At 46.3% G+C, this 21410-nt stretch overlaps 1 protein-coding gene across 1 annotated transcript; it reads right to left on the bottom strand.

Moving 5' to 3' along the window:
* Positions 1–560: 560 nt before the first annotated feature.
* LOC105472633 (ETS proto-oncogene 2, transcription factor) lies at positions 561–19342 on the bottom strand. The gene is made up of 10 exons (XM_011726053.3): positions 19151–19342; positions 15205–15276; positions 12210–12321; positions 10953–11072; positions 10357–10557; positions 8385–8468; positions 6828–7049; positions 5704–5967; positions 3816–3934; positions 561–2834 (listed from the first exon to the last, which is right to left on the bottom strand). The coding sequence occupies exons 2-10, from the start codon at positions 15274–15276 to the stop codon at positions 2619–2621; spliced, it is 1410 nt and encodes a 469-aa protein (XP_011724355.3). The 5' UTR covers positions 19151–19342; the 3' UTR covers positions 561–2618.
* Between the last annotated feature and the right edge of the window lie 2068 nt (positions 19343–21410).

The raw sequence follows: 21410 nt of genomic DNA, 5'->3' as shown, positions 1-21410 counted from the left end.
CTGATGTGGTGGTGGGAACAGACATGTAGCTCTCGGGAGCACACAGTGAGCTGGCTCTAGCACACCAATGAATATAACCCACATAAGCTTTTTGGCATACTCACTAATTTTGAAGCATGTAAATAGAACAAATTTGAAAATAGGTGTCCTAAGACCACCATCACCTTACCAATGTCAGACTCCACTGAGGGGACAGAGTGTTCTCTCAGTTCCAAAAGTACTTAAACCTCAAATTCGAATGTACTTAATATAAACATCCTAGAATCTCTCCTCAGTTATCTCTGCCAAGCTTCTGGCAAAGACATTTGAATCTTTCTAACACCTTCTTAAAAGAATGTTTTGCTTTGAAGGAGTACTTTTTGGGGATTCTTTTAGGAAGGGCTCAGAGTTGATTCCAATTTGGGTTGTGGCTTCTAAGTCACTTGTGTATAAACTAGTCAAACAGACTTGCCGCTTGATGATGGAATGTTTTGGGTAGAGAATGGATCTGGGGTTAACATCCTTCCTCCAGCTCCTTCATGCTGGGTGTGGAGAGGAAGAACGAGGACTATCACAAGGAGTTTATATAAACAAAATACTTTATTATTGAGAGAGTAAAGGCCCAGTTACAAAATTTTTATCCTTAAGATCTGTTTATTACCATGCCAATGGTTTATAAGGACTGTAGTTTCCGTAACTATTAGGTCGAACCCCATGAAACTCCTTCTTTGTAGATAAAAGCCAGTCTAATATTGGCAATTTCACGTGGTTCAGCCTCACATACAATGAGCCAATGCCTAGGATTCTTTTGGCAGCAAGACGTTCCCAGTCACATGTCTGTTTATATTATAAACAGATGTCCGAGTGATAAATACGTCCCAGTTGAGAAAAACATCCTGTGCTTAAGTATACTGGGAACGGTCTTTTGTGGGTATTTAGGCATCGCAGCTCTGGCTTTGCTCTTCCCAGCTTGCCCGGCCACCCGATTCCTCAGTTGCATCACAGGAGGATTTTTTACAGATGTCAGCCACCGGTCCAAGGCCACACAGCTAGTAAACAGACAAGCCCATCGGACTTTGAAACCAACTTGACCGGGTCATTTACAAAGGCCAGGAATACACATGACTCAGGTGCTCTTTTGAAATGACTACAAAAGTCTCCATCTCGATCAAAACGTTTTCTCCAAATGAATGGCTCTGATGCTTTCTCTTTCCCATCTTAAGTACCCGCTCTGTGCCTCAGAATAGTCTGTGTCCAAGAAAATAAGAATCACGTCATCTTGCTGTGGACACTGAGCAAAAAGGAGCAGCATGCTATTAAGATGGTTTGAGACACACGAGTGCACAAAGATGGAACAAACTGTACCTCGTTCAAGAGGTTTCATCAAGACCCCCATCGCCCCCCATCCTTCAGCTCTGTACAGTAACTTTAACTTTACATGGAGCTGAGATAAAAATAAAGCTTTCTTACAAATTACATTTTTTTTCCAGTGAATTACTTTTGCAGTAAAAATAGCTGCTACATAAATCCCTCCTGATCTCTGAAAAGGAGTTGCATATTTCCAAAAATAGTATTCTTATTTTAATCATACAGAAGAACGTGGAGCACAGGAAGGAAATGGCTGGGTGGTCAGGGAGAGGTGAGCTGTTGGAGAAACACAGTGAAACTAAAAAATAAAATCCATTTTGTGTATAAACTGACTTAAAGGCATGCAGAGAAGTGGAAAACATATGCCGTTTGTCAAGAAAAATACTGCTTTATAGCTTTTACTTTACAATTAAAGGAGAAAGCAGAGGCCAGATATAACCCCAGATAATAACATTTAAGTTTCTTATAAAAACTCCCAAATGTACAGTCCTTGCCAGACAACCAAGGCAAGAAAACCCCCAAAAAACAAACAAAAAAACCCCACAAAAAGCAGGGATGACCCCCCCCATAGGCCTTATCCCTGTAAGTCTATTAAATGTAAATAATACACACTTTACAACTTCTCTCAGTCGGCCCTTGGCAGATTAAATCTTTGCAAAATTCCATATGTGCTACTGAAAAATGAAACAAAACCTCGGATGTCCGAATTCTTATTTCAAATACAGTTATATAATTATTTTAAATTACAATATACAATTTCTGTTAAATAGAACTGTTAGGGGATTCTGAGAACAATTATAAGATTATAATAATATATACAAACTAACTTCTGAAATGACATGGTTGTTTCCTTCCCACCCTCCTACCCTCTCAAAGAGTTTCTGCATTTGCTGTTCCTGGTTGCAAAAGGCAAAGGAAAATCTAAAAATAGTTTGTGTGTGTCCACGACATGCTCGCTCCTTTGAGAATCTCAAACAGCCAGAACCATCCCGTCCCACGGCCTGCCAGGCGCCAAGATGGCTTCCCGGTGCCTCCTTCTCGACCATTTTCATTTAAAAGCACTATGAGTAGAATCAGCTGTGCCGTCGCTGCCACAAGCGAGGCAGCCTGGTCAAGAGGCGTGGTTTGGGATGCAATAAGGCCACTGCTTCTTGGCGACTTTCCTAGACGTTTTCAATCCTGCCTTTCCTGGGTCCTTGGAGCAGGTGGTCAGGATGGGCTTCCCACTCAGTCCACCAGCCTGGGGCCGGCTCAGGGTGGTCCTGGCGACCTCAGTCCTCCGTGTCGGGCTGGACGCCCAGGATGGCGTGCAGTTCCTCGGGCGTGAACCCCAGCAAGTTCTGGAGGTCGCACACGAAGCGGTACACGTAGCGCTTCCCCGACGTCTTGTGGATGATGTTCTTGTCGTAATAATAGCGTAAGCCCCGGCTCAGCTTCTCGTAGTTCATCTTGGGCTTATTTTTCCTCTTTCCCCACCGGCGGGCCACCTTTGGTGAACACGGATGGAAAAAGAGTTCAATTCCATTTGTCAGTGAAGAAAAAGTGAATGACATTCCTCCCTGATTATGATTCTGAGGCACATTCACCCTAGAGAGAACTTGACACCTACACAAGGTCCGCAGGAGGATCTTTTGAGTACCGAGGAGTACCTCTGAGTACCTTTGAGTACCTATGGCAGGGGCACTGTGTCCCCAAGGGGCAGAACCAGTGGGGAGTGAGGTCCCTGCTCTCTGGCCCCAGCTCAGCAAAACCTCCTGGGAGCCAAGGGTTCAGAGCCAGGAGGGTCCCGAGACAAGGGAAATGCTGGTGTCACCCACCCTCCAGGATTCTATTCCAACTACTGAAGTTAACAGGTGCCGGTGGGATTCTGAGCTGCGTGGTATACTCATTCCGCAATGCTTGGCTCCCAAGGGAACTGGGGGCGGGGCGGGAGTGGTGACAGATTATGCTTTCTGGTGCCAGAGACCTGGGGCTTCTCTCTAATGCTTTGCTGGAGGGGTTGGTATCCCACCTGTCCTTGGCCTTCTCCTTCAGACAGGGCTCCTGGTTCTAACCCTGCAGGGCTGGGGTCAATGCTGCTGGGCTCAGCTAAGGAGCAGACAGAAAGCCGGCTTGGGCCACATGAGGCTTATTCCCCCAGTGGACAAGGACAGCCTGCCTAAGGCATTTTCAGATGGTTGGCAGAGAACCTCAATTTGCAGCTTGGGCCTCTTGATCAGACAACCGATCAAGACAGTGAAATCTGTGCAACGCCCCTGTACAAAGCATACCCAGAAAACACTATACACGTTTACCCACAAAGCATGACTCCACTTCCATTTTCCCAACAGTCAAGGATGCCTCACGTAGAAAGATTCTCATTAGTACTGGTGAACCCTTTTTTTTTTGTGCCCAAAGAACTGAGTTTTTGAACCCAACCAGGAAATCAGGTTTTCAAACCCAGAGATTTCCCAGGGCTCTGGCCATACCTCATCGGGGTCGGCGAGCTTAAACTCCCATCCGTCTCCAGTCCAGCTGATGAATGACTGGCAGGATTTGTCAGATAGCAGCTCCAGGAGAAACTGCCACAGCTGAATAGGTCCACTTCCTGTGGGGAGAGGGAGACGGATCATACCCTTTCACAGATGTGAAATACAGCAAGGCTTCAACCATCCTAATTGTACATGCTGATTTAGCAATGCAGATCCAACTCTCTGAATGGGGTTCCGATGTGACACTCAAGGGTGGCAATCAAGGTGTTGGTGACAGTACTAAGTGTTTTAATGAGATGGGGCTGGGCACCAAATGTGAGTTCCTCCTCCGCACTGCCTACTCCTAGAAAATAAGGTCACGAGACGGGACACCCTTCCCCTTGATTGCTAGGTTTGTTCTTTCTGGAAGAAAGTTTAGGGCCACCAACTCTTGGCATTAAAATTCCCCATCTGGTTTAATTGTTCCTTATGTAAAAACCTTCAAGGTTTATTTCTAGAAACACCCAGTGGGGCAGAGATGGGGGTGGCTGAAGGGGTGTTTCATCACAGAATGAGGAGTGTCATACGTGGGATCCCATGCCACCTTCCTGCCAAATGATCACGTGTAAATTACTTAATGTGAGCCCGGTTTACTCAATAGCCACGTGGGGTCACATTCATTGCCTCACAGCCTCTGTCTGGTGAAGCATGCAAAGCAAGTGTCAGTGTGGTCCTGTTCTAAAGAGGAGGGATAAGATGCGGCTCAGAGGCCAGGTGCCTTGTCCTGGATCACACACCCATCACAGCAAAGAGGAGAAAAGCCTAGATCTTCCGATCCTAAGCCCAACCTCTTTCCACCAAATAGCTCTTCCTCAGAAACGCAATGGCCATTATCAATAAAACTTTGCTGTAAAGCACGGGACAGGCCTTCTAGAACCAGAGCTGTGTGACCACCGATAGCTGTCTACCTGTGAGCCAATTTCCCCATCTGTAAAATGGCCTCATACCACTTCCATGCCAGGCTGTCCTACAGACTACAGACTGTATGCCTACTTAACCACAGAGCTGTCAGTCAATAAACAGAAACTTATGTTACTATTAAAATGAACCACACTAACGTAATGGCTGTTTATTCTTCTCAGGCCCTGAACTCCCAATAATGAAAGCGAGAATAGCTTTCACACACTCTTTCCGTGTACTTTAATACATTTATGTGGCTGGTTGTTCTTAGACGACAGGAAAAGAATGAATGCCTCAGTATCTTTATTTTAAATGTATCAGATTTTTTTAAGTTAGGTAATTTCAATCCACAGTGGCTCCATATGGTCAAAAAAAAAGAAAAATAAAAAGCACATTTAAGGACACACGAAGCCAGTGAAAACAAAGCCCCAGTATTTTTGCTAAAGTACTGGAAATATCTGTTTCTAAAAGCAGCTTTAATATTTGTCCTCTGCCTAGAATAGCTCTCACTCAAACCTCAAAAATAAGAGTGGATAGATTTTAGAAGCAAGAAAAGGTAAACAGTGCCCATATTATTTGAGACTGGCTCTGCTGCCCCTCCCTAAGCCAGTTTACATTCTTTGATTCTTGGAGTGGGTGAGTCAGAGCTGAAGACTGCATAGGCCACGCCCCCTGCTCCAACTACTCTACAGAATGTCCCAGGTGGAGGGAGTGGCCTGTCGATTTTCATTCACTCCACGGAGCTCTGTGTACATGAAAATTCCACCCAGTGTGGCTTTTTTCTAATTCAGAGATACAGTAAGCCATGCATAAAACACGGAGTGTAGAGCGCTTGTGTACCTAAGCTTAGAAACACCCTCGATGAATGTGGTACTGCGGCTCGAAAGGAAACAAGGGACAGGACCCAGGAGACTGGGCGGCCAGGCTCCCAGAGAGCCACGCGCACCTGTGAAGCCGGCCAGCACGGCTGCAGGTATAACTGGTTTGCCTTGCTCCACCGGGTCACTCCTCTCTTGGATGTAATCCTTGAAAGACATGGTTGGCTTATTGAGGCAGAGAGACTGACTGCAGTCATCTTCGAAGCTCTCGAAGGAAGGAACCCGTTGCACATCCAGCAAGGACGACTGGCTGTTCCAGGACTGGAGGAGGGAATCTGAGCTCTCGAAGCTGTCTGCACCGTTCTCAGGGGAGTCATGGTCTTTGGGCGTCCCTGGCAAAGACAACCAAGCACATACTTTGATTCCTCTAGGGCACGGTTGGTCTTGGGCACGACCACAGCATCACCAACCACTACCAGTGCAATCATGCACCTGCTGGTGTAGAACCACTCAGACTTCTCAAAATGCTCTCTACTCAGGTGCCTATTCCTTAGGGTAACTATGCTACACAAATCCTATCTTCCATCAACAGTAGAATGAATAAAATTCTTATAATGGAATACTATACAGCGATGAAAAAGAACACATAGCTGCTACATCCAACAACATGCATGAATCCCAGACCTCATGATGAGTAAAAGACAAACACAAAAGAAAACATACCGCATGATTCCATCTATGTAAAGTTCAAGAAAATCAAAACCTAATCCATGATGATAAAAGTCAGAATGGTTCCCTTCTGTGGGGGGATGATATTGATGGGAAGGGGTACGAAGGAACCGTCCAGGTTACTGGAAACTTCTCTATCTCCATCTGGATGGTTGTTACATAGGTATACATACGTACACAAATTCAACCAGCCATATGACCTGAGATTTGTGCACTGTATTTATGTTACATCTCCATAAAAAGAAATGCCACATTCCCGCATCACCACCATAAATATCCTGAAGCGTGGAGAAATCTGGCTGTGAGAGCAGGGATTGTGTTTTGTTTACTCAATGCCTGCAGTACCTGGGACAGCACCTGAAACATATTAGGGGTATGCTTGTTGGAAATCCACTTAGAACATGGGCTTTGACCTCCTTCTGTAATGGCTGAACTCAGGAAGTATTTATTAAGAGGTTCATGACGGCTCTGGGGTTCTCAGAATCAAACCAACAGCCTTGTTGAAAGATGCTTCCAATCTTACCAGAATTGTTGGTGAGCAAATTCAAGTTGCTGCCTGGGAAGTCCTGACTGACAGAGCAGTAGGTGACGCTGACGGAGCTGAGCCGAGACTTGGGGAACATCTGAAACTCCTGCTCAGAGCTGAGTACGCTGGGTGTGGAGGCCGGACACATGCTGTCCAGGAGGCCGCCTTTGGGGTAATTCTGTGTCTGCATTCCGTAGGGCGTCTGCTCCGTGCCAAAACCTGGGACAAAACAATCGGACGACAGAGCTCTTAAAGTCAGTATTACCACAGTAACTAACCCCTCAGAGCCAATGACAGGTGAGCACTCCGCACACTCCAGCCCTCTGCAGAACCTCAGTGGACACCCGGGCTTTGGTGGGGGTCTGTCACCAAGCCTTCTTCTCAAACCTTTCATCTTCTCAACCAGCAGCCCTTTGCCAAAATGACTGCAGCCTTTGTAGGCAGGACTCAATGTCCCTATTTCTACAACCCTAGCGCTTTCATGGGACCCTCAGGAGGACAGGGCTCACTGGCTCTTGCAGCTTCCGAGGAGAGTAAGGCTCAGAGAGACGAGGTGATGTGTCATGCACTGTGTGATGCACAAGGAGCAGAGCCAGGCCACGAACCCTGTGTGCTGAGGCACAGCCCACTCTGCTGTCTGCTCCTTCATCACACTGCTCCTGTCTCTGTTCATTGCAGAATCATTTATTTTCTGGAGAGGGAAGGAAGCTCTCTGACTCTGATTCAGACTCAGGCAGGCACAGGGTGTCTCACTGTACCACGTTCAGAAAGACCCCCGGAGCAGGAAGCCCCCAGTGGAGCAGAGAGGTGGGCTTCACTGGGTCCGAATGGTGGAGCTGGGGCCAGAGAGAAAACACTGGGCCGGACCAACACCACCCAAGCCTGCTGTTCCAAGGAACCCTCCCACGCTGGCCTGGCCAGACCGTGTGCCTTCCCCAGTACCAGCAATCGGAAGCAAGGACCTAGATTCCATGACAGCTCTTTAAGCTCCCAAGTTCAAAGCCAGTTTACAAATTGCTTCCCACACACTCTGTGCCCGCCGCCTCTTGTTTGCTACACTAGACCAACAGGTGGTGACTGCGGTAACCAGCTCACTTCGTTCTGCTCCTTGCTCTAAGAATTGCCTGGACTAGTACTAACAGTGCTGACCTATGGAAGATCGTGTGAGCCACTTAAGCAATTGTGAATGTTCTAGTGGCCATATTAAAAAAGCAAAAAGAAACAGGTGAAGTTAATTTTCTTATTTTACTTGGCCTCATGTAGCAATTATCATTTCAATATGTAATCAATACGTTAAAAATTATCAGGGAGACATTTTATATTCTCTGTTTCATACTAAGACTTCCAAATCTGGTGTGCATGACTATACTCTTCCTACACATCTCAATGTGGACCAGTCACATTTCAACAGCTTATAGCTCAACCACCCACGTGTGGCCACCATGAGAGACACACACAGGTCTAGGTGGCCCCTTAGGAGCCTACAACAGAGAGTCCAAGTCTACTGGGGAGACTGAAGACCAAGTTCTTAAGGGCAGAATCAGTCGGACTGACCTATTGTATTGCTGTTAATCCAATGAGAAACGGAGGTGAGGTGTGAATTTTCTTCATATTGATCTTCTGTTTTTTCTTGGTTTTCTGAAAAGCAGACACAGGAGACATAAGATGGCAGATGTAGGTGAAAACTACACAAGAACAAATTGACTTTCTGAATTCCTGTGAGACGATAATTTTAGAATGATGACATGCATGGAGTGCTTCACATTTAATCTCATGGTGCTCCACGTCCTGCCTGTCTTTTTCAAAACACGAGAGAAAGCAACCCATTTTTCTAATTACTAAAATACATTTTCCAAAATGAATGATGTCATTGGCAACATTAAATTTTCTATTGCAAAAGGTCCAGATGGTGTATTGAATTCATTCATGCATTCAAGAAACATTTAAGTATTTATGAAATGCCATCTGTACCAGAGGCTGCATACAGGAAATTAATAAAATGGATGGTGTCTGCCCCCGTGAAGCTTACAGTCCCATTGCTTCCAAACCTGCACCCTTCCCCAGGGTGTAGGAGGTCTCCAGGGCTGTGGGAGTCTGGGATGGCTAAGACAACTGCCCAAGAACTTTGAAAGGGAAAAGGTTTGTGCACTGTGTATACACACTTAATACGAATATATTACAAAGTATACGTGCACCTGGAAACTCAAACACACACAAACTCACAGGCCCGAGGAATGGCAAAACAGGCCCAATTTGCCAATGAACAGATCACCAGAAACTTGGTAGAAAAGCCCTGTCCAAGTTCAGAAAAAATGAGAGTCTTTAAAAATGAGTTTCCCTGGCCCTCAGAAGCCGTAACTAAAAAAAGTTAGCTGTTGAATCCTAGGTGGTTTTGAGATTCTGAGTCTATAGTTGATGCTAAAATTCAGTGTGTTTAAAATCAGTCAGGTGAGGACTAGTTCCCTGAATTCTATAAAAGTGCTTTCTTTTCCTTCCTTCCTCCCTCCCTTCCTCCCTCCCTTCCTTCCTTTCTTTCTCTTTTCTCTCTGTCTCTCTTTTTCTTTCTTTCCTTTCTCTCTCTCTTTCTTTTGACAGAGTCTCACTCACACAGGCTGGAGTACAGTGGTATGACCTTGACTCACTGCAACCTCTGCCTCCCGGGTTCAAGGGATTCTTCTGCCTCAGCCTTCCAAGTGTCTGGGATTACAGGTGTGTGCCACTATGCCCAGCTACTATTTTTATTTTTTGTATTTTTAGTAGAGACGGGGTTTCACCACATTGGCTAGGCTGGTCTTGAACTCCTAACCTCAAGTGATCCGCCTGCCTTGGCCTCCCAAAGTGCTGGGATTACAGGTGTGAGCCACTGCACCTGGCCTTCTTTTCTTTTTTAACTCAATGTGTTTTAAACATTGGTCTCCCTGCTATTTTAAGTTTTGAATCAAGACTTTCTCTGTATTTGGTGAGATTTCTACTGATCAATGGCCAGTTTCTGTACAATACGATAGCATGTAAATATATATCAATTTCTCACTTGTTTAAAAACATACCCCACCCCCCTCAACAATCCTCAACATCCAAAATACATTCCATTTGGATGTAGGAAAATTTACGTAGAATTCATAGGGTTTATGTGAGTAAAGGCTCCCTTTCATTAAAGCTGCCATATCTTTTAGCTCTGTAACGTGAGCTCAGAAGACGTGGGAATTCTTGCCTGTCCTACATATCTGAGTCAACATGGACTCCCGTGATGAGTACAGCCAGCAATAGAGAACAATTTAGTGACTAAGGCTACTGCCTTGTGGCTATACCTGATGCTATACACACACACACACTCACATAAAGTGGGATAAAAATCTATAATCACTGCCATATATCTGACTCACTTGAGTGGCATTTTGAGGCAAGGTACTCTATGTCATTACAAGTGGCAACCCTAAGGTTGAAGAACACCCACGTGACTTTCCCAATCGGTCTTCCCGGCCACAGCTCATCCTGGACAAGGAGAAGCAAGACATTCAGCTAGTACCTTTGATCATTTGCTCCAGATGTTCCCAGAGAATGTCACCCACAAAGTCAGGTGCCAGCTCCAGAAAGCGTTCCTTGCCAAGGTTACACAGCATCTGGCCATTCATGCCGAACCTCTGCAGATTCACGTTCACCAGACTGAACTCATTGGTGGCCCAGAGAAGCCACTGGCATACCTGTTGCTCACTCCACAGCCAGGGGTCTACCAGGAGAAAAGAGAGAGAACATGTGAGGTAAAAACAATGGAAAGGCAGTGAGACCACTGTCATCCCTCATTTATGCACCAAGTCCCAACATATACCAGAACCCGCGAATGAGCAAGACACCACGATGACACGTCACCATTCGGCCATGACCAGGCACATTCCAAGACACCAGTAACGTGTCCTTCTACTATATATTTAATGAGTTCTGGATCAAGTCTTCGGTTGACTGGGGTGAAACAGAAACTGGCTCAGGTTAACGACATCTATGCTACTCTTAGAGTAATCTAAGCTTTTACTCTCAAGCAAAAGCTTAACAAACAAGTCAAGATCAAACCACTGCTCTCAAGCTGGTTCTTCTCACCCAGTGCGGGCTCAAGAAAGCAGTACTTACTTTTCGGAATGCCGAGGCGCCGCTGTTCCTTTTTGAAGCCACTGAAGGTAGCTTTTAAGGCTTGACTCATCACAGCCTTGCTGCACGGGGTTAACAAAGGCAATTCGCAGTTGGCCGAGTCTGGAAGGAAAGCCCCCACGGGGACGTTAGGACTTCAGGTTGGTGATATCAGGTGGAGATTTGGGAGAGACAGCTTAGTTTTTGGAAAAGAACAATTTTGATCTCACACCTTGGCATGATTCCTTAAAACAACATAACTATTAACAAAAAAACTTTTCTGACTACAATTGAGAAAATATATGTCTCAGAACTATACTTTTTAAAAAAAATCACAAAACTCAAATTAGGTTCTATTTTGCAAAGCGTCACAAAGCAGTTGTGCGTAGGGAAACCTGCTAAGTCTATTTTAAAATTGTAGGCAATGAAAAGAATTGCATGGTTTCTGGTCAAAAGGCTGAAGGGACTGTATCATTTGGAAGTTACTTCCGTTAAACTAGGCATGGAGCTGAGAAGTGAGGTGACATGAATGTGCCCCACTTAGCCCGGTAATGGAACCACACCTTCCGTTTTTATTGAAAACAATCTTCTGCAGACTCCCTCAGCAATTTCAAGAATGATAAATGGCTGCCATGCAGTGTTATGCGTACGCCAGTGTGTGCGTTTTAATTAATTTTCTGGTCTGTATTCTCGGCACCTACTTCATACGACACAGTCATCTCTGGCACGTTTCCAACTAATAGCTGTGTCACAGTAATTGTGCGAACATTATCTGACGTGCTATTCCTTTAAGAAGAATAAACAATGACACGAAGAACTACAGAAAGAAATACAGATGGGTAAGGATTACAAAGAACAATGTGTTGCCCCCAAAACTCAGGGCAGGGGAGATGATTTAACTAATGATGCAAACCCAAATTACAAGTTTGGGTGTGTTTTAATGTCTACTCTTCCGTCTGTTTTCCAGGGCAGAGGAGGGAGATGAGGACCTGCTTGCTAATGTTGAAAACATCCAGGAGGGACAGCTCAGGGGTTCCCCTGCAGTTTTCTAACAGTGGCTCACTGGGGGGCGTCTGGCAGTCAAGACATCAGAATCCACATCAGAATCACCAAGTTGATACAAATGAAAACCTGCCTTCTGGTTATTCATATCAAAGACTCCAGATATCAACATTTCTCGCTTAGGAACTGTCATCTCTTTATTAACAGGACTACTTAGGAAAATCATGCACAATTTGTCAAGTCTGAGGAACAAATTACCATGAGAAATGGAATCCAAGCCTGTTGGCACTTCTTGCAGTGTTTGCTCTTCATTTAGAGAAGGAAAAACAGCAAACAGGGACCCGTCAAAGGTGTCAAAGGCTGGCTGGCGCTGCAAAAACAGATGGAAAAGAAAATGGAAATACAATATTTAAACTGATTTAATTACCTATTGTAAAAGTGGTCCGTGGGCAATCCTACCCATATTCCCTGTATCAACTGGCAATTTTGAAGCAAACATGGAATCAACCAGTCAGTCCTCAAAACAGACTTGTAAAATGGTCAAAGTGACTGAAATGATTCTATTTTACTGTGGATTATTATTATTATTTTTTGAGACAGAGTCTCACTGTGTCACCCAGGTCAGAGTGCAGTGGTGCAATCTTGGCTCACTGCAACCTGCACGTCCTGGGTTCAAGCGATTCTCCTACCTCAGCCTCCCAACTGGGACTACAGGCACCCGCCACCACGCCTGGATAATTTTTGTATTTTTAGTGGAGACGGGGTTTCACCATGTTGGCCAGGCTGGTCTCAAACTCCTGACCTCTTGTAATCCACCCGCCTTGGCCTCCCAAAGTGCTGGGATTACAGGCATGCGCCACGGTGCCCAGCCACTGTGGATTTATTTAAGTAACCTCACAGAGTCAGAGTGACTGGGAATTTATTTTAGTGGCCTAATCCACTTAAGTTAATATATTAAATACACAAATCTAAAAATAACAGAATCTTAAAACGGTGTCAAGAGGAGCCTCAGAGATCCCTTTACCAAACACCTGACCCTCCTGTTACATCGAGGAAAATTCAGTGAGGCTGTGTGTGTAAGAAAAATGACGCTTGACGAGGCTGTCTGAGCACAATGCAGTTAAAAGGCAAATGACCGGATAAAAACTGAAAGTCAAACAATGAAATACACTACTTTATCTTTGGAAGCATTTATTTTGAAATGTTGGCCATGAAACAATTTAATTGAAACTAGAGATGCTTTTCCACATCAATTCCAATGGTTTGGAAAATAGTAATACATGACAAAATTCCTTAACGTTTCATTTTATAAAAAGTAAAGTGTCTTAAAAATGAACCCCCGCTCCCCGCCCCCCGGCCAGGTGGGGTGGCATATGCCTGTAACCCCAGTGCTTTAGGAGGTTGAGGCCAGAGGATCACTTGAGCCCAGGAGTTCAAGTCTGCGGTGAGTTACGATCAAGCCACTGTATTCCAGTCTGGGCAACAGATAAGGACCCTGTTGCTTAAAACCAAAAACCAAAAAACAAACAAAACAAAACAAAAAAACCCAAATCACCCACTAAGGGGAAAGATTTCCAAAGGAAATAGATTTAAAGTTAAACTATCTGCAGAAGAGGAGAGACACAGAGAAAGATAAAACCTTACACGACGTCGATTTCTGATCATCTTACATAACATTTATGAAAGAAACAGCTTTTAATATAAGACTCGTTTGTAAGTAACAGATAATGTCTGGATTCATCATCGCCTAAATAGGAACACGTGAAGAAAGACTCTGTTTTTCCAACATAAGCTGGAAATCCCATGTTATGTGTAATACAATGACCCATCTGTTGAGTCATCAATAAGAAAATGTGTAACACATTTACAAATAAAATCGGTTACCCGCTTTCTTTGTAGAAATGCAGAACAATGAATGACGCATTACCAAACAGGGCAGGCAGAGGCTGGAGCCCAGCCCAAAAAAAATCCGAGTCAATAATGACCAACTGCCTGAGACCTACCAGGAAAACCAATCAATCAGGCAAGTGCAAATTACTCATCTGGATTTATAAACTACTTTAGAGCAGAGTTAATTTTGATGAAACCTCCAATAAACTTTTAAAGTTCCCACAAGCATTGCCCAGGCGACTAAGAAATGCCTTTCCTAACTGTAAATTCTATTTTTTTTTAAAGCCAGGAAGCCAAAAGACAATACGAATCTGTGCTTCCTATTTCAACACATCCATTTCAGCAATAACTTTCTTTTCCATATCCAGAAACCGCATAAGCATCGTCAAATTATTTGAATTACTAGAAGCATTTTTCTTAGGGGTGTGGTTTCAACTTAATACCATGATTTCTTGTACCACTTCTGCCATGCTTAAAATGTTTGGCCAAATCAAACAAGCAAACTCACTAGGCTGAAGTTTGATGACCTTTAGAATACTGCAGAAAGGACTGTGCTGAGTTTTAGCTCTTTGGGTCACATCAGACAAATAACCTCAGTGATGACATACAAAGGAAAATGTAATATGCCAGAGACGTACATCATCATTATGCAAGACGCTAAGCTTTGAGGAGGCCAATTTTAAAATCATGCTTCTGAAACATGTTTACTACATAATGCTGAAAACAATCAAATCTTGCTGTCATATTTGGAGAAGACAAGTGGGAAATTACCAGTTTGTGCTGCTAAAGAATGTTCCCAAAAGGAATGATGAGAGAAGCTACACAAAGTGTGTATGCAGCACAGAGGGCGCTTTCATTTTTCATCTGGTTTTTGGTTTAACATAAGTAGGCCTGCTTGTTCTCTGCACCAGTAACAGGCTACCTACAATTCCATGACTGCCGCCCTTTCTGATAGGAGCTGCAGCGGTTGGGTCTGTCTGCCTCTTCTCTCTCATTTCAGTTCTTAAACAGCTTCCCATCCATCAAAGAAACTCCTGGGTAGACGGAAAAGGCAGCAGAGACAGCCTCTCCAGCTGTTTTCTTGGGAGTTATAGGATTTTCACCTGGAAGGAGCCTCAGAAAACAAACTATAAAGGCCTTTGGTTTCATATCGTGGAGGAGAAGAACAATACACATCAGGATATCCATTCTGCAGACCAGAAAACCGAGGCCCAGAGCAAGTAAGAAAATAGCCTATAGTCACACAGTCAATAAATTAAAAAGCTAGGGCTACAATCAGTTTTCTGGGACCCAGGCCATTTTTTTTCTTTCCTCCTAGAGATCGAGTTTTCCAATTAAAAAAAATTAAGACTTGCTCACTCACCTTGAGTGTCCCTCTGTAACTGTTAGCCACAGGGGCTACCTGGTCCATATTCTTGATTCCGAAATCATTCATCTTTGGAAAAAAAAAAGAGAGTCAAGGAGGCAAAGGATTAAGTACACTAAGAACTCATCATTGGTGGCATCCAGACTTGATCCTGGCTGTTCTGCAGCTAACAGGTAATTCCAAACTGAATGCAGGGAATTCTTATTTAAATGGCTATCCTCACAAAGGTCTCAAGAGGAAAGCATTTCTCAGTATCACAAGGGGATATGCTATTTTGGTGATTGAATAATAATGCTGATTCCCCACTGAACTCCACTTAGATGTCACAGAAAAAGTCACTTGCTGGCTGGCTAGTCAGAGCCTCCTTGCTGGGTTAACAGGGCAAGAGGGCCTGAGTCAGGCTTTTCATTCACATTTCCATGGTCAGCATAGGTGAGCACTTGGGTGGGTACAGCAGGGCAGTGGGCCACCTCCTGTCTGCTCTGGACACAATCCGCTCAACCTGAGAGCTTCAGGACAGCTGCAGGGGGCCATTTCCAGAGACAGGAAAGGAGTCCAGGAAGCCCCTCTCTTCCCTTCCACTCTCCAGGCTGTGAGAAGGCACACACCCAGGGAACGGATCAAAGGGAGAACTGAAGACCAACCCCCCTTACATGGTCCCAGATCTTCCTGCTTTGAATACAGAGCTCAAAATATTTCTGCTTTGTGTGCTGCTTGGCTGTGCACTTCTTCAAGAGGAACTGATTCCAAGCATGGATCTGCCTTACTTCCTCTGACTGAGTCTTAATCTTCTACTAGGCCTGGGCTAAGCAATATGGTACCCACTTGCCATGTGTGGTTACAGAGCTCTCAACCAGTGGCTAGTACGAATCCACACATACACACTAGCTCTCAAAGACTTAGTGGAAAAAAGTAAAAAGCTCAATAATTTTTATACTTATACAATATTTCAAATATATTAGGTTAATCCGAAATACACTGAAATCAATTTCACCTGCTTTACTGTTTTTTAACATGGCTATTACAATGAGGCTTGTAACTGGACAATGCCATAATAGACTGAAAACTTATTTGGGGCTCTAAAATGTAATAGTTCAGCCAGGTTAAGTTACATGTCAATAAGAAAGATACTTAGACAATAGAGTAACTAAAACTCATTTTCAGAGACCTTGGGTTAAGTAGCCTTCACCTCTAGGGCGATTCCTTGCCCTCCCGGGTTCATGGCTATGGAACTGAAGGCTGGTAGCAAAGCTCTAAGCCCAGCTCCATAGCCTCCACTGGGTGCTCTTATCTGTTTACAACTGAGAACTTCAATTAAGACAACATTCAACCGATAGAACTTACTGGATGTGGCAAAATAACATATGCGCACAGAACTATTTAATTTGCGTTTATTTTCTTGTTTTCTCTTTATGATCAACATTATGGCTAAACCAGACCTTCCAAGAACCCTGCCACCCAACACACACCCAACACACACACACACAGAGACCCCTCTTGGCTAAAAGGCAGCAGATGAAGCCAGAGGCATCAGAAAATTCTGTTAAAACCCTCGCAGTGCAGGTAATGATCACGGTAGCCAACAAAGGCTGGTCAGCACTGGCAATAAATAATAGTCCTATGGGAGGACAGAGAAGGGCAGCAGTCTTGGATCCAAAGTGGCCGCATTCACTCAGAATCTCCACTTGGTGGATTATGTCACTTACATTCACTCAACAATCAATAGTCTCTCCTACTGATGGCTGCCATTGCCAGAATGCCTAGTTACTAAGAGCTAAGCCCCGTGCTGGGGGGCCATCCACTCCTACATAATTGAATCTTCCTGCATCCCTGAGAGGCAGACGTCATACAGTGAAGCAACGGAGGCCCAGCAACACGGACAACCTGCCCAGGATCCACATAGCTACCAGGGGGGCCACCATGGGGCAAAGTGGAGATTAAACCCCAGTTGAGTATGGTCCTAAATTCTGAGTCCTCCACGCAGTCCTCTGCCAGGAGAACATGAATGATGAGGAATGGACCCTTCCCACCTCATCCTGATATTATCAGACCAGGCCCTTCTCACTACTCCTTCCAATGTGAAATGCTCCTTCCTCTAGAGCTTTATGTCATCTATCTGCATGATATAAGCCCTGGTACCTGTTGATTAAAGAAATAAGCCTCAAACAGAAGGGCAAAATCATAGACATCTTGGGTGTTGCCAGTTATTCATCCAGAGCCGGATGGATCAGCTCTTTTTCTTCCTTAGGCTTGCAGACTGCTTGCTGACTTGATTCTGTTTTTCAGCTTCTCTGAGATGGACAGAGAATGAATGTGGAAGGCAGTGGAAAAACTCTGCCCAGCTTTTGTGTACAAATACCAGGAGAAAAGGCAGCCTACCACTCCCACATAAAGAGCTGTAATTACTAGCTACAGAATAGAATTCGTTTGTTGTCCAGCTTTTAATGAGTTTTGTAAAAACCATGCAGAATTAAAGTGCTCTACTAAATGGTTTCAGGCAGACACACAACTAATCAAATTTAAGCTTGCTTAGTTTACTCAACAGGGCTTGTTAGGTGGCAGACAAGCCAAGTTTTTCCACATAAATCAATTTCAAGTTTGGTGTTGCTGATGGATCGCTGCTTTTGAACCAAAAAAAAAAATAAAAATAAAAAAAATAAAAAAAATAAAGGGCAGAAATGTAACAGCTGCGAATTTAAAAACAAGGAGAATTTGCTTGACAACAGTACCCTTATTGGAACAAGAAATCACTTATGTAAGATTATTTAGATAAATTTGAAAACAAAAAAAGAAACACCACAACCTTGTAACACACATTTGAAGGTAGGTTGCTTTTTTTGCTTTGAAGGCGATCAGTTTAGAGAGATGAATGACTAATCCCAGAAATGAGTATCTGAACATTTCCATGCGGATGGTCGGTGCTAACATTTACTGTACTGCGCTACTACTCAGAATTTTAATAAAGCTTAACGTGGAGATTTATCTCCCTGATTGGTGGTGGTGTGGGCAGGCAGATAACGCACAGGCGCTTCCATTGTATGGAACAAATATAATCTCTTACTGGTGAAGTAAAATAAATTACTGCTATCTCCAAAGGGGACTGCTCATTTCTTTACTTTGTAAATAACTAGCACGTCAACTACTATTTTAGGCTCTCCTGAAATTGAGTACAGGCTAACATAAAAGGTCTTCTGCCGTAAAAAATAAAATAGGATAACACACACGCAACCCAAACACCACAAGCAAACACTCAGTTACCCCTTCATTCAAATGCTGTGTGAACGAGAAAATAAAGGCAGCCCAGCGCAACCAGATCCTATTTCCGACAGGTTCCCCACGCTCTCCTCGCAGAACCGAGGGGTCCCCATGCCCGGCGCTGGACGCGGCGAGCAGGTGACCATGGCACCCCGCGCCCCGCAGGTTCCCGCGGTGCCGCAGCCTCCAGGTGTCTTAGGCGCCCCAGATCCTCCGGGCCCGGCGCCGCTCCAGGAAGTTCCCCTCAAAGCCGGGGCGCCTGGCCACCTCGGACACCCTCTCCTGTGCCCCCACTCCCGTTCGCGAAATCGTGTTCGCCGGGACACCCACTGGGCAGGACCCCCTACCAGGCCCGCGTTTCCTTTTAAAAACAAAAGCGAGCGAAACAGGCCAGCGCGCCCTGGCCGCACCCGCGGCTCGGCGACCCCCAAGACAGCGGCGCTAGCACGCAGGGACCCCGGCCGACCCCGCCAGCCCCGGAGGCCACTCTACAACCGGAAAACGAGCCGGTGCGGAACTCAGACGCGCGCCCCTAGAGTCCTCGGAGCAGCCGCCACCGCCATCTGCACCCCCGGCAGCGCCCCGAGATCTGCATGTCGGTGCCCCCCGCGACCCCACCCTGGGCTCCGGGTGACCCTCCCTGGGACTGGAGCCGCGCGCCGGCCGCTCTCCGGGGCCCAGCTCTTACCGCGCCGCTGCGGGCAGGGCCGGCGCGCGGTCGGGACGGTGACTGCTCAGGGCCCGCGGCTGCTCGGTGCGCGTCGGGCGACGGCGAGGGCGCGGGCCAGAGACGTTCCGGGAGGCCGGACGCGGGCCGGGCGGCTCCGTGAGCTCTGGGCTGGAGCGACACCTCACTCGTCAGTAGCTGGAGGAAGTAACCGGCCGGTCCCCGACGCGGCGCGCTCTTCAGGAGCGGGGGGAGGAGGGAGGAGGTAGGAGGGACGGCCGAGGGGAGGGGAGGGGAGGGGAGGGGAGGGGAAGGGAGGGAAGGAGGGAGGAGAGAAGGAGGGGAGGGAAGGGGAGGAGAGAAAGGAGGAGGGGAAGGGAGGTAGGCAGGATGGGGAGAAGCGGGAGGAGAGGGAAGGGGGCTGCAGGAGGGTTGGGGGAGCGGAGGGAGAGGAGAGGGAGCGCACGAGCGGAGAGAAGAGGAGGGCGGAGGCGGCGAGGGAGCGCGGGGCGGAGCTGGCTTCTTCCGGTCCAGCCTTCCCTCCGCCGCCTGCTGTCACTCGGCTGGGTCGTTCGCCTGCTGGCCCTGAGGCCCGGGGACCAGGGCCTCGGCCCCACGTGCGCGCGAGTGTGCGCCCTGGGAGCCGGGCGGAGACTTCCTGTGGAGCGCTCGGCGTCCTCCCCAGAGCCAAGGCCCTAATGCCAAACCTGCCTTTGGAATTCCGCAGGGACGGAGCAGTGGTGCTGGTGGCACCGAGGGGCAGCCGGGCTTGGGTAATAAGGCCCTGAAGTTGAGCCGACCCCATTCTTGAACCTCCGAATGGGTTTAGTACTAATGATCATTCTATCACAAAAAGGCTCCAGATGAGGTGCTGCCTGTGGAAAACGGGCCCCGGCTGTGTCCCCGAGTCGTGGTGCTGATCCGCGCTGCTCCCGGGAAGCCCCGATCCCGCGGGAGTGGCGCCCTCTGGAGCTGAGCGGTGCCCAGATAGTGACCAGCCTTGGCCGTGCTTCTCTCTGGGCTGGGCACTCCACGCACATCATCGTCACTCTCGGACGACTTATGGCTCCTACATTACACAGGTGGGAACTGAACCTTAGGATGAATAACCTGCCAGGTCAGATCAATGAAATTCACGGTGGAAACCTGAGTTTATCTGGCTCCCAAACCCATGGCCAAAACCACCCCCCACACTGTGGTTTCCGTTTTTATCAGAAGGTGCTTGAGTCCATGGCTGTTTAGACTCACGTCACATGCTCAATATTTTGCAGGAAAGTTTAGATTCCTGAAGTTGTGGATGAAATAGGAAAGCCCAGCTTAAGCGAGGCCACGGGGCTGAAAGCTGCTCACATCTCAAGGACTGCGGCACCACTGGGAAGGGAGAGGAATGGCCCAGCTTCTCTGTGACTCAGGGTTCTCGGTTTCCATGGCGACTCTGGGTCTAGAGTTATCCGGATAAATGAGATATCGGTGCACCTTAATGTTTCTGGGTCCCTGAAGGTCTCCAGGTATCACCGTGGCATGAGCCACAGTCAGAATCTATACTGCTGAAACAATCACGTATAGGGGAAGTGATATTTCTTGGAGACTGAACTGATTCTGATGGCTTCTCAGTGTATATTCAGGCCCAGATTGGAGAATACGGCTAGGTCAAGAAAGAGTTCCATAAATGGAATACAGATCCATAGTAAGTTACCATGGAGACGTGAAGAGTATGTTACTATTTTTTTAAAAAACTGTAGCAGAAAATACTGACTCATCTGGGCTGCAGTTTCAGCTAATATAGGGTCTTTCTCCCTCAGACTACTTGCACAGCCCTGAGAAGTTGGGTGTAGACAACTGCTCCCCAAAGCTCAGCTACTTCCTGAAGCTCGCTTGCCTCAAGCAGACTGCCTTGTCCCACCATGCCTGCCCTGGTGTTCATAGGTGCTGAGTGCCAGGTGCTCCAGGGCTCCCTGAGTCACTGAGGGGCTCCCTGAGTGGCGACATCTTTCCTCTTGGCAGGGCTGGCACAGGTTGGGGGCTAGGAGGTGGTGCTTTGTTCATGCTGGACTGTTTCCAATATATATGAGCAGAAAGATATCAAAAGAGGAGCACAGGAGTTTGAAGACCACCGGTTCCCAACAGTGGAGCCTTCCTCTGCTCACTAACCTTGGGCTTCTTCTACAGAATAAGGGATGATTATGGAACCGATGTCCTTAAGACTGTGATGAATGACATAGAACCAAATCTGCAGAATTTGTGAGTGTTGAGTACATGGTAGAGAAGGACTCAAAATGAT

Source organism: Macaca nemestrina, chromosome 4 (assembly GCF_043159975.1).
Source record: "Macaca nemestrina isolate mMacNem1 chromosome 4, mMacNem.hap1, whole genome shotgun sequence".
Taxonomy (NCBI): Eukaryota; Metazoa; Chordata; class Mammalia; order Primates; family Cercopithecidae; genus Macaca; species Macaca nemestrina.
The sequence above is the reverse complement of the archived record's forward strand: the minus strand, read 5'-3'. Positions and strand labels throughout refer to the sequence as shown.

Coding starts and splice junctions, on each gene's coding strand:
- LOC105472633 (XM_011726053.3), bottom strand. CDS start 15,276: ATGAATGATTTCGGAATCAAGAATATGGACCAGGTAGCCCCTGTGGCT. Junction 12,322..15,204: donor GTTACAGAGGGACACTCAAG/GTGAGTGAGCAA, acceptor CTGTTTTTGCAG/CGCCAGCCAGCCTTTGACAC. Junction 7,050..8,384: donor GATTAACAGCAATACAATAG/GTCAGTCCGACT, acceptor GTTTTGTCCCAG/GTTTTGGCACGGAGCAGACG.